Source organism: Salvia miltiorrhiza, chromosome 2 (genome assembly GCF_028751815.1).
Source record: "Salvia miltiorrhiza cultivar Shanhuang (shh) chromosome 2, IMPLAD_Smil_shh, whole genome shotgun sequence".
In the NCBI taxonomy this organism is placed as follows: domain Eukaryota; kingdom Viridiplantae; phylum Streptophyta; class Magnoliopsida; order Lamiales; family Lamiaceae; genus Salvia; species Salvia miltiorrhiza.
The window spans coordinates 52,684,707-52,702,743 of NC_080388.1; the positions used below are offsets into that span (position 1 = coordinate 52,684,707).

At 37.2% G+C, this 18,037-nt stretch overlaps 2 protein-coding genes across 2 annotated transcripts; both read right to left on the bottom strand.

Moving 5' to 3' along the window:
- Positions 1-12: 12 nt before the first annotated feature.
- On the bottom strand, positions 13-6,934 carry LOC131010157 (uncharacterized). Its single transcript, XM_057937572.1, has 9 exons — positions 6,586-6,934; positions 5,923-6,044; positions 5,096-5,303; positions 4,451-5,027; positions 4,091-4,342; positions 3,824-4,015; positions 3,668-3,742; positions 1,114-3,576; positions 13-518 (listed from the first exon to the last, which is right to left on the bottom strand). The coding sequence occupies exons 1-9, from the start codon at positions 6,744-6,746 to the stop codon at positions 225-227; spliced, it is 4,344 nt and encodes a 1,447-aa protein (XP_057793555.1). The 5' UTR covers positions 6,747-6,934; the 3' UTR covers positions 13-224.
- A 9,496-nt stretch (positions 6,935-16,430) lies between these two features.
- On the bottom strand, positions 16,431-17,747 carry LOC131009728 (uncharacterized). Its single transcript, XM_057937135.1, has 2 exons — positions 17,480-17,747; positions 16,431-17,095 (listed from the first exon to the last, which is right to left on the bottom strand). Exons 1-2 carry the CDS (start codon positions 17,745-17,747, stop codon positions 16,431-16,433), a joined length of 933 nt encoding a protein of 310 aa, XP_057793118.1.
- Positions 17,748-18,037: the final 290 nt, after the last annotated feature.

The window sequence follows — 18,037 nt, forward strand, 5'->3', positions numbered from 1 at the left end:
CAATTAATACAATTACTAAAGATTAGGATATATTGAAAATTTGCAAAGATATGGATAGAATTGATAAGATCACTAATGATCACCATAGAGTTGATCATTAAATTAACCCTACAAATAAGGTATATACATAAGTTATGAAGAGGTTGAATATACATTTGAGACCCTCAATTTGCCAATGACCAAAGGCGACTGCCTCAATCACCTCATGGATTAGCTATGAGTCGTTAGGCCGTCCACAAGCTGTGCATCTTGTTCAGCTGACCAAAATCCGGCGATTTTAGGGAAATTTTGTAAAGCTCTGAAAGCTTTTTCACATCGGAAGATTTACTAGGGGTTTGCTGAGTGTTGACAGAATTTTTATTTGCTCTTGCCGAGCGAGCTGTGGCCAGCATACTCTTCAAGACTGTTTGAAGCTGACTCCAAAATTTAACACAAAGTTCGGGAGTTTGATCACGTAGCGATGTGCTTTCAGATGCATGGCGTCCTTCGAGTAGGCGAGTTAGGGCCGATTCAAGCATCTGTGCAGATCAACACGATTAACACATAAGCTAGAGGTGTATGCTAAACCACAACATCAGTAAAGAGGCATGATTCCAGTCCAATAGAATTGCGCAAAAGCAGTTTCGTGCCAACACTAACAGTAGCAGTGACATAACGTTCCTGTCTTCTTACACCCCACAGTATAAAAATTTATAAGAAAGAGCACATAGGTAACACGTTATTTTTGCCTAATAATGCAACAAGAAGAACAACCAGGGGGCTTAGTCCACTGGCCACCGGGTCCTCACTTAAGTGAAGTGACCCGGGTTCGATCCCTCTTGGGAGCGAATTGGAGATTGGAGATATAAGGTGGATTTTGGTGAATGGAGAGATAAGGGGTTCTTGGAGTGGATGGGGAACTAATTACTAACATCTAACATGACTTTGCCCGATAAAAAAAAAAAAAATGCAACAAGAAGAACAGATGACGGTAAGAAAGCAACACATTCAACATGATAGCTTGTATGTAGTGATCTTCTGTGAGGATAGTGTCTGGTCAAGAAAGATATGCATTATCATTCTATAAATAAAATAGTGGAGAATCATGTACACGGAGACAAGCTGAAGACATACCGTGCTTGAGTGAAGGTAACTTGAAAGGCTAAACGACAAAGCTGATCTATCAATAAGGATAGTCAAGAACATAGCGGCGTGTGTTTTTGGCCCATAGAAATCAATGGATTTTTGCCAATTCCTTTCTGCCAGGGCAGCATACTGCTTTACCTTTTGAACAACACTGCTTTCAACTTTATTTAAAGTGTTTTTCTTTTGATCAGACTCCATAAACCTCAAAATGCAATCCCTTTGATAAGAAGCAAGTTGAAAATGAGCATATGCAGCCTCTTGCCACCTCACCTCACCGAGTGACTCATAGACAGCCAAGGCCTCCCGAATTGCATCATTTGCTGATATTTCATGCTTCCTGTGTTCAATCTGAGATTGACTGGTTGAAGAACTAGAGCAATCTTCCAGAACACCATTTTCATAAACCTCAGCGACAGTATTTTCCCTTGCTAGTAGCATACCAAGTTTCAGATACGTATGTGCAAACTGCGTGTTCACTTCATTTTTCACACTGCTGGATAGAGGACCCACTTTTTCAACAAAAGCATTTAGCTCTGTTTTGGCAGCTCCGTAGTACCTGAGTGCTTCCCTGTACTGTAATTTGGCAGTCTCGAGTGCCTGCAAATATGCATTTTGGAACATGGCATGTTTCTTGAGACTTTCAACTTTTGATACCATATCTTCTGCTAATGCGCGTCGTCCGTGGCCCAAGTTACAGTTGATCAGGATGACATTGGTGTGATCCTCTACTTCTCTAAATGCATCTATTGCCTTGGCAAAAGCAGTTTCAGCTTTGCTCAAATCCTTCCTTTCGAGCCTGTTTCTCCCTAATTCATTGCACACCCATCCTTTCTTTTTAAGTACTGATTGTAATTCGGTTGAACTAGGAGGAAGCCTACCCATAGCTTTGAGAGCCTCTTCATAACAGCTTAGTGCACCAGACAGATTATAGTCTGCATCTCCACTCACAGAACCTCGCAAGAATTTAAATATACCACCACGTTTAGCTGCAGACTTTCCTTTGGAAATAGCTTCTGGATGAGTTTCTTCTACACACCTTGCATTATCTTTTTCTTTAGAAACATCATCTGTTTCAGAGCTGGCAGTTTTCAAATTCATCTCCTCCATTGCATCTGAAATCCTAAAATTTTCATTCCTGCTATCTTCACAGGTACCACTGTTCTGATGCTTTATATGTTCGGCTCCATAAGTTTTTTTCAGGCCCATTTTCTGAGAAACATGATTATTGCTGTCCCCAGTATGTGTATAGAGGCTGTTTCTGCCATACGGTTTCTTGCTCTGCTTTCTACCATAAGCAGATGGGTATGCATCCCGAGCACTGCTGCTGGCGCTGCTGCCGCTACTGGCCCTGTCACTCTGGCAGCTGCAGTTCACCAAAGAACAAGAACGGCAGTTTTCGGTAAATTGCCCAATCTTCTTCTTCAGTCTTACGACCTCCTTCAATACTTCAGATGATATTTTCAAGCTCGTCGTGCATTCTTTCACTTCTCTTTGGCTTGAGACATCTTGACCTTTCTTCAAATAAAAGTCAACGTGTACGTCCCCCACCAGAGTCCAAGCTTTAGACCAGAAGAGGTAATTAGAAGACAAAAGAACATCACTGTTCATACCAGACTTTACATTTTCACTTTTGCCATCATTCTGGGTGAATGAACTACAAACCATGGAAGAAATGAATCCTGTGTCTTGAGGCATTGATCCATAGACCAAACAAGCCAACTCTACAACCTTCAAAGCTTGATACAGTTGGCCATCATCTTTATAAACTTGACCAAGTGCCAAATAAGATTCCCCCAACAATAGAACAAGTTTCCACAATTTATCATCTATTTTTGATGTGGGGAGCCACTCCCTAATATCACAAACTTCAATACAATCAGAGTCTCCACAAGCACAGACAGAGAAATCCATTGACGAAGACAGATCATCTTCAACTTCGTTTTCAAGGTTCAGATCTTGCCTGGCAGTCTGAAGTTGCCTTGTCCATCTGAGTGACTTGATGGCTTGAGAAACATGATGTATAGCAGCAAGTTTAGAGGATAGTGGATCAGAAACAGTCTGGACAAGATCTTCGGTTTTTTTCAGCAAATTAGAGGCAGCAAAATCATAGCTATCAACATCTGAAGCATTCCTACTTCCTGCTGTCATATCTACTACTTCAGGCATTCCAGATGATATCTCTTGGCCAAATGACTTCTGAGAAGTCTTTTCTTGTTCCACATGTTGTAGAGATCCTGCATTTTCAAGCTTTTCGACTGCACTAACAGGCGGATAGACAATATCTTGAATACTTGATGTTGAAATGCCACTTATAAACTCCACTGACTCTTCTTCAGCATCAGAAATAATAACTTCTGACTTTACCGGAGGCACTGCAGATGTTAACTCAAACTCTTCATTGTAGGTCAAGAGGAGCCTTGCAAATTGTTCATGAGCAAGTGCCCGTACCACCTAGTCAAATATAATCATAATTAATATCACGCTGAATCTTGTGAATAATCAAATATATAAATTTTCACTCAGTTGAATTTAAGAAGCATACTAGATGATCTGGTTCGTCCAAGAAACTAAGACACTTTTGAAAAAAGCTTGCGCATCTTGCCCTGTTATTAGAAGACTGCAAATAAAGAATGATCAGCAATCAGTAGAACTGTAGAAGGCAGAACATAAAACTGATCATCAGGGATTGGCAGTATACCATTGAGAGTGATAGTCTATGTGCAATTCGGTAAAGTAGGGTGCCCAGGGAGAGAACAGAATCACTTCTCCTTCCATAAATCAAAGATGGCAAAGAGCCAGTACCATCATGACAATTATCAGCAGAATGGTTTTTAGGAATGACAGAAAGATCAAACAGCTGTATGACATCTTCGCCAGCACTTTTATATAGCTGCAGATGGAAATAAAACAAATCTTACAACAGAGACAAGAAATATAAACCGAACAATCAACAGAAAATAAGTACCCAGTAAGCCCCAGGGTCTTGCTTGCAGTTTTCCTCAAGGAACCTCATAACAGAAAGACCATTTTGCTGGACAACATGAGGATGAAAAGCAGGAGTTCCATCATCAGATACACCTTTCAGTAGAAAAATATCATCAGTTTTTAAAAGCTCGTATCCCTGAACGACACCATTCTCGTGATAGCAGATGGCCAATTCAGGAACACTAGCCATAAAGTTGTCCAACCATGCCTCAAGCCAGGTCAATGGAGTGACCTGCAAATGAATATTCCTTTTGAGAAAAAAGAAGGAAAACGGGTGGGGGGAGGAAAACATAGATTTTGTGGAGAAAATAATTATGATCTTTCTAATGTTAACACCCACCTTCCGTGAAACATCCCACAAATGCAAACTCACGGCTGCGAACTTTTCATTACTAAAGATTAGCAAGTCACTACCCAAAAGCATACGAAAATTATGGAACTGCCAGAATAGAATCCTTAGAAAATCATCTGCACCAACTTTTCTGTACTTTTCAGATTCTTGAACTGGGCATCTTGGCTTTTCTTTGACTTCTGAGACCTTCTTTAAAGCTTCACTACCTTTATGTCTTTTATTCTTTTTCTTCCCCCAGAAAACATCATCCTCCTTTCCACCAGAGGGGAACTCTTCTTGATGGGCATATTTGTCTTCTTGAACAATACCTTCACGCTGCCTACCCGGAGCATGCCCTTGCGTCGGATGGTTTGAGGATCCAAGCGACCCTTCACTTGATATGCATTCATCAGTGTAAATAGATGATTTAAACTGCTCATCCATTGAAGTGTTATGACTCGGAGGGCAATCACAAGCCTCCATTCTTACTGAATGCATAGCAAAGTTCAAAAACAAGGACTGATCTACACATTTTGGCTGATGGTTTTGCCTTCGGATAAGTTTTTCTCCCTCTTCAGTATCAGGCCTGTCAAACAACATTTGAGAACTAAAGCATTCAGAACAAAGAAAACTGCAATATGAATAGAATCCTACCCGCTATTCAGGACGAGTGTCTGTCCAACACGGTGAACTGCAATTGAGACTCGAGCCTTGGAGTATGGTATCTTAAAAAGTTGTTTTAGAATATCAGCTGGGGCTATCACATCTATCTCATCTCCATATTCTGTTAAGCCAGTTACAGCAAGTGCTTCCCCTTTCCTTGCAAGACTAGACGTAATAGGCGCACCTTGCCAGGATGAATCTGCCAGCATCAACATATTTTAACCACATGATAACATAGCTATAGCTCACAGGCAAGAGCTCACTAGCTCAGAAAAATGCAAAAAAATCAAGGAAATACCATACTCCTTCTGATGGTCATAGTAAGATAAGAATTTCCATAACATTTATCAGATAAAAGGTTATGCACGAGAAATGACATATCATCCACTATGAACATGCAGTATTTGCTTCATGGACCAACGTTTATGGAATTATCACTTCTATCCTGTATTTTGTACTCCCTCCGTCCCATATGCTTAGGCTTGTTTTCCTTTTTTGAATGTCCCATTTATATAGGCTTGTTTCCATAAAAAGTAATGTTTTTTTACTCATTTACTATTATATCCCTATTTAATTCTTTAATTTACTCCCACTTTAATACATCATTAAATAATAAATATGGGCATACTAGGAAATTTACTTATATATTTTCATTTCCAATTATTTTTCTTAATCTTTGTGAAAATCCCAATCAGCCTATCCATATGGGACGGAGGGAGTAGTATTTTGGTGCATGTCTATGTATTTTGCATTAGTCTTCTGTATGAGCTGGCCCCTAAATGATTAAAAATATTTCGAGAGAATGTAAGAATCGTTACCTCCATTTGTTCTTGCCTGTGTGGCTGCAACTGGTAGCACTCTTTCAGGAATACTTGATAGTAAAGGGAGCGCATTCAGATCAGTTTCTGTTGGAATCATCCGATACCTTGGAGCGCTTACCCTATGTTACCCAAAACTCAATTAAATAACAATAGATAATTTTATTACTCAAGCACGTGCATCATTGAAGTTCTAAATTAACAGAAACACTAATTTCTAAATGATACAAAAGGAGAGCCTAAGTGAAAACAAACACTATCTTGCACCACCCATGCTAATGTTTGATGTTTCCTAAACAAAAATGCATTTATCATCTACCACATCCCTGTATTCAGTAAGCTTCACTGCTTGTAACACTCAGACGCGGATACACTTTAGAGACAACGCAATTTAAACTAATCAATGCTTGTACAGTTACAAAATACACATGGATTCCCTGCCAAACAGAACCCCAAACATAAACATACTAAAATATACTAAAAACCGCATCAACACAAACACGATCACCCTATCTTCTAGTCCAAAAACTGTTCCCACAATTCGACTCCGAAATTCATCATCCAAAGCAACGACCTCCTATCACCTCAAATTATGAATCCAACAAAAAAAAGAAGCTAAAACAGATGTTATACTACCATTATTCAACAACAAGATTCACATACGTATTCGGAGACGGAACTAGCGCGGCGGAGCTAAAATCGTGAAAAGCCTCATCAGTGGTCACGGGAATTGAGCCGCAGAGAAAACCGACAGGCTTCGGCCGCGCGATTTCCAGTTTTCCGACGCATTGTAATTCCAGCGAGCCTGATCCTTGCTTCTCCATTTATCACTGAAAATACAGTATTAAGCAGCAGAGCAGAAATTACACATATAGGGTTTACAAAGAGACGTTCAATTTTGATGGTGGTCGAAGTTCGCTGCTCAATGGAAGTTGAGGTTTTTCTGAAGTGGTTTTTCCCTCTTATGCAAATCTCAGAAAAATTTTATGTAGACGACGTCTGGTTATTTCGGGTTTCATACTTATTTTATTTTAGTTTTTATTTCGGAGCATTTTTTATCTTTTAGGCCTTTTTGTTTGGCAGGATATAATGTTGTCTGAAAATATAATTTTTGGGAATATAAATTTTGTAAATATGATTCCTGACGGATTACTCAATGTTCGGAAAAAATAAGAAAATTGTTAGGATTTTAAATTTTGTATTTGACTCAAATTTATCAAATACACAAAATATTAATTGAGTTACCATTAACAAACATTAAAAATATCTTACATATGTCATAATATTAAAATCTGTATTTGAATTTACTTAGTAGAAAGTGTTAATATATCAAAGTACCCACTTTCTTGTAACAAAAATAAATTTTACCCACTCAAATTAAAACTTAAAATTTTATCCACTTTTTTATTGAATGGACTAAATTACCCTTCTATATAAATGGGCAAACCCTAATTTCCTTTCATTCTCTCATTTCTCACTCTCTCTTCTCTCTCTCTCTACCCACACGTCATCTCTCTTCTCTCTCTTTCTCTCTCTCTCTCTGCCCACACGCCTTCTCTCTTCTCTCTCTTTCTCTCGATCTTTCCCTTCACCACGCCGCCGTCGCATGCTCCCACGGCCACCGCCAACTCCGTCCTTCACCACGCCGCCGCCTCAGCACGGCCACCGCCAACTCACCAAACCCGATCTCGACAGGCTCACCGGAAAATCCTCTCTCTTCTCCACCTCCAAGAGGCCGCTACCTGTGGAGTCAGCTCCGGCCGGTTGCTGGGGAAAATCGCCGTGCCGCTGGATTTGGTGGCGGCGGAATCGGGGGCAGCGGTCTTCCAGTTCACCTGAAGGCGGCACAGTTTCACCTGAACGTGCGGGCCGAGTGTGTTCCAGTTCGACGGATCACCCGAATGTAGCTGCACTGCGGATTTCACCAGACGGATCACCCAACACGTCTGCACTTGCAGTAACACACTTTCTATCGTCACCCCAACCAAAACCACTTAATTCTCCATTAGCAAACACATCACAGATAGCATGATATTATTTTTTTAATAACTTACAACGAGATTCGATGTGTGATTTTTCTTTAAGATCGTGGCCTGGTAACTTTTCTTGTAATATTTTTTCTAGCTCCTTTTGATACCTTTTTTTCAATCCACTTCCACTTTCACCATCTCAATTTCCACTTCTTTTCAACTCAACAATTGATTCTACAAGCTTCGTGTCTTCTTCAATAGTTCATACATGATTAGCTCATTTTCCACGACGAGCCATCTAAAAATATTTTAACTATTAAAAATAACAAAATAATAAAATTAAAATGTTGTAAGAAAGTATACATATCAATCATAAAAATCAAAAAACAATTTAATAAACTATTATATAAGTGTCATGGCGTCACAAATATAACTCAAACATCTACCAAAGAAAGTGATGCAATACTACAATTAAACAACATGTCTATTTTGCATCCATTAGTTAAACATTTGATTAGATAAGTTATATCTCCAATTTGTCCACTCCTGAGTTGGTTCAACTGAAGTAATTGGCTCTCTATCTAATTCAACAGTCTCTTGATCTTCAATTTGAAGATTGTCATTGTAACAAGTTTCAATATGATCAACTATCATATGATATCTAATGTGGTTCTAAATAATACAACATGCCATTATAATTATGCCTTGTTACTTGATTGGATAAAGATTTCAATTTCTAATTATATCCAACGCATTTTTAACATTCCAAAGCATTTCTCAATGACATTTTTTGTTGATGAGTGCTTCATATTAAAATATTCTTCTGGAGTTGTTGGTTGACGTCTAGTCCTCCATTCAGTAAGATGGTATATCTTTGCCCTCTAAAAGGTGCAAGAAAGCCTTTGCCATTTGTGTATCCTGCATCCACTAAATAACAATAACCTAAAATTAAAAAATATATTAAGTACATCATTGATATATATTAAATAAGAATATTAAAAGTGTATATCTTACATACCAATGTACCATCTTGTATTGGTAATCCATTTCTTCTACTTAAAGCATCTCGAAGCACTCTTCCATCAACTGCTGAGCCTTCCCAACCCACAAGCACATAAATAAATTGCATGTCTTGCGAACATACTCCTAAAACATTTGTAGAAGTATGACCTTTTTTATTTCGATGTCTAGGCTTATCAACCTCAGATACTTTGACTTCAATGTGAGTCCCATCAAGAGCTCTTATGCAATTCTACAAATTTAGATCCAATCAATATAAAGAATATATTTAATTCTAAAAAAAAATATAAAGAATATATATCATAATTATATAAGTAGAAATTTAAAGTGTTTCTAATATACCTTAAACCATTTCCATTTGACATAGGAATCCTCAGCTGCAGGTGAATGAGCTTTTAGTAAATGACCTTGAAGCCTAAGAACTGCGCTCAATACCTTATTGAAATATCTATTAATTGTTTCTCCTGACCGCAAGAAATTAGTTTTCATTGTACGGTTATTTTGATGATGAACATGTATAAGAAAATAGCAACTTGCTCATCCACTGTCAGGTTTCTTGTAGCTCTTAGTCGTCCAATCTTTTGAAGCATGTTAACTAGCCTTCTAAACATGTATCTATCCATCACTACAAGAATTTAGACAATAGACAACACATATTAGACAACGCACCTCAGAAAATTGTCGTCTATATTTCAATAGACGACGGTTTAAAGATTACGCGTCATCTATAACCGAAAAAAATACAACATGCTCAAAATTGTGTCGTCTATTATAGGTATAGAGACGGACGACGAAAATGCGTCGTCTATTATAGGCGGTCGTAGACGACACGCCCGGTCACTGTCGTCTGTATAGGTATAGACGACGGATCCGAGCGCGTCGTCTACGACCGCCTATAATAGACGACGCGTTTCTATCATCCGTCATCTATACTTATAATAGAGGACACGTATGAACCTTGTCGTCTATTATTTGACAAAGATGACAAGAACACACGTCGTCTATTATTTCCATCTCGCCTTGTGTTTGGGGAAAAAAATTCAAGACTTTGAATCCCTTCCTGCCGTCGCTCACAGTGTTAACACCTTTGCACCAGCCACCCACCTCCGCCTTTCAGAATCTCTTCCTATCGCTGTCGGAATCATGTGCCTCGCCTCGCCGCCGATTCGATATTTCAGAGATTTCTCCTCATCCTCCTCCAATTGCCGTCGAAGGCCAAATTTCGAAGTCATGAATTGATTTTGCCCTAGCCGCTCACAGACCCCCCTTCGCACCCCACCCACCCACCTCCACCGTTGAGAATCTCTTCCCGTCGGCGTCGAATTCTCGTGCATCGCCTCGCCGCCGATTCCCTACGATTGGAGGTCAATTTCAGAGGTTTCTCCTCATCTCCTCCAACTGTCGTCGAAGGCCAAGCCCTCTGCCGTTGCCGTCGGATCCAGGTAGCATATATCTTAGAAAGTCAGGCCAAGCCCTCTGCCATTGCTACTAATATGCCATTGCTACTGATTTCTAATTACTGATTCTTCAAAATTGATTGGTCATGTGAAAGATTGGGCTGTGCCATTGCTACTGATTTGGTCATGTGAAAGATTAAGGTATATTCAATTATTCCTTGTTGATGTTGTTGCTCTATGATCATGTTATATAATATTAGGCATCAACAACAATCAAAGAACTATTATATAATTATTTAAGTTTCTAGGTAAGGGAGTCTATTGTATTAAGAGTTTCTATTAAGGGACTCTGATGTATTCCATTTAAATCATTCACATCTCAGAAACTCTTTGTTTCTTTTTTACATGTGTCAAATTATCTTCTACAAAAATAAATTTTGGTAGAAGAATAAAAATTTGATAATTCAATCAATTAATTTATCGTAGAAGGGTGAAATTATGATAATTTAATCTATTAATGAATAGTATAATGAGGATTTATATTACATATCTCATGAAATTGTGGATACTTTTCTAAATGATTTATGTTTTGAAGCAAACGTGATGAGGAGTAATATATGTAGAGCAGAGGAATCTATTTACCAGTGGAATCACGGGGAACAGCGAGGTAGATTTCATCAAAAGAATCGTACTCGTTGGAAGAATCATCCTCACCAGAGGAAGCGCACTCGCCAGAGGAACCATCCTCGCCAGAAGAATCATCCTCACCAGAGGAATCATACTCGCCAGAGGAACCATCCTCACCAGAGGAGTCATACTCGCCAGAGGAACCATTCTCACCAGAGGAATCTTGCTTGCCAGAGAAGTCACTTTCGCCAGAGGAGTCTCGCCCACCAGAGAAGTCGCTTTCGCCAGAGGAGTTTCGCCTACCAGAGAAGTCACTTTCGCCAGAAGAGTTTCGCCTACCAGAGAAGTCATTCTCACCAGAAGAGTCTCGCCTACCAGAGAAGTCACTTTCGCCAGAAGGAAGCAACAAAAGCGCGGTGAAATCTCCCGCGTAAGGACGAATTTCCTATAATACCCTCGACCACGCAAGGCGCATGCGTGTATGCCGATTTTACTGTTTTACCCTCCCATGTAATCTATAAATAAGCCTTGAGCTCGTGCATTGTAGACTACGTTATCTCAAATTCTCAATACAACAGTAGTTTTCTCTTGAGTTCTTGCATTCCGATTGTGTTCTTTGTCTCTTCCGTTCAATCACACTAGGTATAGTATACATTTATCGCTTTTAGTTTAGGTGTTGGTTTGTTTCACCAAAACGTGATAGTAGAATGTTATAAATATATTGCCAGTCATAATATTCCAGATAATTTGAGTTCAAGCAGGGAAGACGCACATCAAAATTCTCCTTTTAAACAACTCGTTATCGGGCTGGTTGTAGTGCGAAATCAGGATTTTGGAGAGGGTGGTTTAATTTTAGAGGCAAAATGATTGAGTACTGGTAAGAATCATCAAACTTTTTCCACTTCACTATTTTGGTTCAATTTTACTTAAGTTTTATATGTTCCTCTTTGCAGCTTGAGTCCTGCCATGACTGTTATTAGTGGTGTGTGCAGTGAATGCATTAAGAGCTATCAAGAGAAGTTTGAATGATCATTTCAATAATCTTGTCCGGTGGGATATGGAAGATCCGTGCATTTCGAATTGGACGGGGATTATCCGCTATAACACAACGCTTGGTAATGGTCAATTTCATGTTAGAATATTTTATTGAGTTTGATGGAGGATGTTTGTATGATGGATAATATTTCAATGTAGGATGATAAAGAATATTTGAAATTAATGAATGACTTTTTTTATTATTCATGTATATGTTTTAAATTATTTATTATGAATTTTCTGATTTAATAAAATATTTATTTGAAAAAATAGGAAATTTAAATATAATTGCAAAACTAAAATAAAAAATTGAAAAATCGCGCTAATAGACGACACGCATGCGTTTGTCATCTATTAGCGCCCCCTAACATACTACACCTACATTTATGACAGACGATTTTCTAATAGATGACACGTTTTGCCTGTCATCTATTAGCGTTTTTCTTGTAGTGCATACGTAATTGTTCATGACATGTGATGTCACTCTCATAGATCAATCTATGAATGTAACGAGATTAATCTATCTCACTGACTGAACGTGCGACCTTTAAATAATATTTTTGACAGTGACATTTTATGAGAGTTGTAATCACAAGAATAATTCGCCCCAACACATCAATTCTCTCCATATGCCTACGAATGATAGGATATAAAAGCTTTCTTGAATTTATGTCTAATCTTGCCATTCTCTTAAAAAGATCCCGAAAGTCAAGATTATACATTCATATATTGAACTAATCATAACAATCAGCGCAAGAGAACAGCCTACAATTGCATGTTAAAGCTAAGGACATATGCATGCAGCATCTTACTTGAAGTCCAAAAGACAAGAATTAAAGCGATAAAGATCGAGTGAGAGCTGTACAATAGGACTAAAGCCAATAGATAGGTCTTAAAGAAGCTTGCACCAGATATAGATATAGTTAGATCCCAAAAGTCATTCACATGAATCAGTCTACACTATACAAAAGTAATCATTCCATACATACTCTAAGTTTGCTAAGTTGTTGCTCTTCTCTCTTGTAATAACCAACTACTTGAACAGAACTGAAACGAACATGTCATTTCTACAATCTTATGGAAACATAAGTGCAAAGTTTTGAACTCGTTTTAGCATTACACACATACTCACCACTAGTTAGATTGCAATATACATTAATATGACATTTCACAAATTATTTTTCCTAATCAACAAAGGAAGAAAACTGCCTCTATTTTAGAACAATAAAAACTATCAATCTAAACCACAAGTGCTTATCCAACAATCTCACACTAAACCAATGGTGAATCTAAAACAGTTAATCATATCTATATTTTTCGAAAAAAGTTATAATCCCCTTGCTTGCATATCTTCACTTAATATTTTTTTATAACACACAAAAAATAGTTATTTTATATATTGTTACATAGCAATCTCTCTATGGACAACAAAATAATGACATTTAAGAAAGGCCCTTTACTTGCGTATTCGAAGTATATTCATAAAATCTAGAAATTGGCAAATGTCATAGCTAATTAATTACTCTTTCTTTCTCACTGGAAAAAAAAAAAAGCGAAAGGAACCTGCTGAGTTGGGTTTAAATCTCAACAGCAGAAAATAAATAAAACGATAAAAGTCACCAAGATTTACGTGGTTCGATCATGAAGATCTACATCCACAGAAGGTTATCGAGGTTTTTCATTATATTTGGAGAGTTACATTTTACATGGTGATGGAAAGAAAATGAAAGAGGCTCCTTTAATTCATAACAAAATGTCTTATTTGTAAGTGTGAGAGTAAACCTAAAACACTTGGGCCTATTTAACCCTAAAGCCCATTATTATAAGTTCCTTGGCCCAAGCCCATTAACATGATCCGTATCTTCAGTACTCCTTCAACTTTGACTTGCATCCTCAGATCCAGCTTATCTCTTTAGACTCAATGCAGCTCTGGTGGACTTAGCTTTAAAATTGCTTCAAATCTGCTTAACATGACTTTTAAAACCTATGACAATGTCAAAGTAATACAAATACAATAATTTAATTTTAGTTGTGTATTGCTTATATTCGGGCTTTGGGTGGGCTTTAAGCATCTTATTTGGGCCTTTCTTTATAAGAGCGGGAATTCCTAATTCCATCATCATCAGAACCATTACGACATTACAGACAAGCATGTGCAGACTATATTCAATTATTCGGTTTAGTAATTAGCCTCTCCACTAAATTTCCCATTTTCTGACCTAGCAAAGCTTTATCGCTTGCAAATCAACAAATAATTTTGATCGATGTCTGCATTATCTCGGAATTGCTCGCGATTAAATTCTATCATTTCGAATGCCGAATGCTCTTTTCAGATCAGACGCAGAGAATATCAAGGACTAACACTCAATAAATTTAAAAATTCAATCTCATTAATATGAAAAAGTGGCATCAAGCACAATCAGACGCAATATATCAAATCTAAACTTTAATTTCAAGTTTTTCAATTAAAAAAATATAGCAGACACAAATTAATCAAATAAATCGAACAAAATAGCACATCTCAACAAGCTCAATCATTCATTCAGAAATAATCACGCAATTACTCCATATAAAATTTAAAATTCAAAATTTAAAATTTAAAAGCAGTATAACGGCTATTTTTTCCCGCCAAAATTTAAAATTATAGTTATTTTTCAAATTTAAGTTATTAAAGTGCATTCAACCCACTTCTACCATCATTTAGGTGTAGGAGCCGTTTTTATTTGCCAAATTAAACTTTTATTTATTTGTTCCTTTCTTTTTTCTTTTTTTTTTAAAAAAAAATTGTATAATTTGAGTAATGATAAAATGCTCAAAATGTATATCAAATTAACGATAATGAGATTTAACTTTAATTTTGATATATAAAAGATATACAATAGATTTAAAATAATAAAGATATAGAAATTTAAAGCTTCAAACTAAATTGTTTTCTCTCTCCTCACTCTTATTTTACTTAATTTTTTGTACTCTATAATTTTTTTTCTATGTATGTATTTATTTTTATTTTTGTGTTTTTAAAAGAAAAATAAGTAAATATCATGTTTTGTGTTTTATATGTTTTTCTAATTATAATAGTTTAGAATTTAACAAAGGCGAGGGAAAATTCATTGGTTCATTATATAACTCTTTTTTTTAAAATATATTTTTATTTATTAATTTTAATATAACTTTAGATGAATTATTAGTTATATATATTAAAAATATAATTTTAAATAGTATGACTTTTTATTTATGTTTGTGTATGGATAGATGTATTTATTTATTATGATGTGTAATAATAATAATAATAATAATAATAATAATAATAATAATAATAATAATAATAATAATAATAATAAGTAATGCTAATTTTATAAAATAATTTTTAATTGTTTAATAATTATAATTATCATTACACTTTATATAGTATTGAAAATTTATGTTTTCAAATTTGAGTTTTTATTGAATAATTGATGTTAATATATTATTTTATTTTTAAAATATAGTTAGCATTTGCTTATATTTTCATTCTCTTTAATATTTTTATTTATTTATTTATTTAAACATGTCGTTTAGTTTTGATGCTCGCCGTGCATCGCACGGACGGACATACTAGTAAAGATATAAAGAGAGTTTAAAGAGTAACCTCGACCAGATTAAATTCAGAGGAGGAATAGTCGTTGATGATCAAACAAGCAGATTATGAAGAACAATTTGCAAACGAGAGAGAAGACTTATGTCGGCAGATAAAGAGAGACCTAGCGATAGAAATATAAAAGAAAGAGGTTCCGTATCTTTTAAATTCTAGAATCAAGGAAAAAGAATACTTGGGTTGGATTGGGAATTAGAATCTCGTGATTTCACGTAAGTTTCCCCATCTTTAGGAACCAAATTACTTTCCTTATTTCATTATAATTAAACCAAACAAAGAAATTTAATAATTAGGAATCAGATTACTTTTCCAGAGCACATTCCTTGCCAAACAAACAGGGTCTTAGAGCCAAGTAATAATTTCAAACTACATACTCCATTTAATTGTTTGATTGATAAACTTTTTTTAAGTATATATGTACTTATATATATATATATATATATATAATATATTTTTAGTTTTATTTAATGTCATAACATAAATAAGTGATTACTTATATTCTTATTAAGGCACTCCTAAATCCTAAGAGCATCTCCAGTCCTTGGCGCTTAGGGGTGGGCCGAGTGGCGCTAATTGGTGGTCCCCACTTTAGCGCCACTTATAGTGTCAATGCACTGAAGAGGGGAGACGCTAAAGTGGGGACCACCAATTAGCGTCTCCCCTCTTCAGTGCATTGACACTATAAGTGGCGCTAAAATCTTCATTTCTAATTAATTCCATTTTTACTCTTCTATTTTAAAATTCAACATTTCATTAGAATTAAAAATTCAACATTACATTAATTAAAATAAAATACTTAATTAAAATAGAATAATAAAAATAAAACTACATTAATTTTCTAGGGTTCAATATATTGAACCAAAAAGGAGACCAAATGTGCTCCTTCAAATCTGAAGTGAGACGAACGTGTATGTCGTGGTCTCGCATAGAGGCTTGTCGAGCCACATACGCTTGAAATTCTGGCGAAGCTCCGATGCAAGAATGAGCTGCGGCTGAGCTACTTAAAGCTTCGTCAGTGACGTCTTCTTCCCATTTCGATGCGTGCTCGCCTTCGTCTTGGATGATCACATTGTGCAAAATGATGCACATGAACATGATGTTGCTCAACTCCTCCTTCTTCCAAAGACGAGTCGGTCCTTTGATGATTGTCCAACGAGCTTGGAGCATACCAAAAGCTCGTTCGATATCCTTGTGCGCCGCTTCCTGCATCATCTTGAATCTCCTATTATTCTCGTCCGACGAAAATGGAGGACTCTTCACGAATGTGGGCCGATCGAGGTAGAAGTCGTCTATCAAGTAGAACCCACTCATGTAGTAGGAGTTGTTGACTTGATATGTGATTGGTGGAGCCCTTCCTTCTAGTCGATCGTTAAACAACGTCGATGAGTTGAGCACGTTGATGTAGTTGTTTGAACCAGAGTTCCAAAAAACGCATTGCAGATCCACAGATCTTGAGATGCGACAGCTTCGAGGATGGTAGTTGGCTCTCCCTGATCACCTCTAGTGTAGGCTCATTCCACGCCCAATGCATGCAATCGAGGCTCTCTAGCATCCTCGGGAACCCGTGCTTCTCCTCGTGCAGTGCAAGAAGTCTTTGGCAGTCGGCGGACGTCGGCCTCCTCAAGTATTCCGCGTCGAAGAGTTGGACAATGACTCAACAGAATCTGCTCAGGCGCTCCAACGAGGTAGACTCTGCAATCTGTAGATACTCATCATATTGATCAGCTGCACCTCCATTTGCTAGTTGACGAATGACTACTGTGCATTTCTGCAACGGTGAAAAGTTGAGTCTACCTAGTGCATGGTACGTTATTGGAAGTAAGGATCGGACTGCACAACGTTGACGATTCGCAAAAACAAGGGTCGACGCATACGAAAACGACACCGGAAAATGGCATTGGTGTAGCCTGGATTTTCTACAAAATAATCGTCGTGGAGACGTTTTGCTCCGACTTCACGATCACGATGAATGTAAGCTTTTTTATTCACTCTCCTTCGCCTTGGCGGGCTCTCCGGCGGACCAATTGTCAACAATTTGGTAAAATTGTTGCACAAGTTGGGCGAACTCTTGAGCACGTTGCTCGTCGCCGCTTGAGATGATGAGGACGAAGGTGGTGAAGATGATGACGAGGATGACGGCATTTTGCTAGAGAGAAGAAGAAAAAATGGAAGAAAATGGAAGAAATGTGAATAAAAATGTGAAGAATATGGGTATTTATAGATGTTAAAATAAATAAATAAAGTTAAAGGAGCCGTCGCATTTGCAACGGTCATTTCTCAATTTGCACAAAATCAACCGACGGTCCTATTCCAAAAATTTAAATGATTTTTTTTTCAGCACGTGGAAGTCACGCATATGCCCATCTATCACTCGTGCCTCGGCACCAGCATTTGTGCCACCCTCGAGCCCAGCCGGTGCGCCAGCCCGCCAC

Coding starts and splice junctions, on each gene's coding strand:
- LOC131010157 (XM_057937572.1), bottom strand. CDS start 6,746: ATGGAGAAGCAAGGATCAGGCTCGCTGGAATTACAATGCGTCGGAAAA. Junction 6,045..6,585: donor CTAGTTCCGTCTCCGAATAC/GTATGTGAATCT, acceptor TGGGTAACATAG/GGTAAGCGCTCCAAGGTATC. Junction 519..1,113: donor GTTACCTTCACTCAAGCACG/GTATGTCTTCAG, acceptor TGATCTGCACAG/ATGCTTGAATCGGCCCTAAC.
- LOC131009728 (XM_057937135.1), bottom strand. CDS start 17,747: ATGCCGTCATCCTCGTCATCATCTTCACCACCTTCGTCCTCATCATCT. Junction 17,096..17,479: donor CATTTTCCGGTGTCGTTTTC/GTATGCGTCGAC, acceptor AGAGGTGATCAG/GGAGAGCCAACTACCATCCT.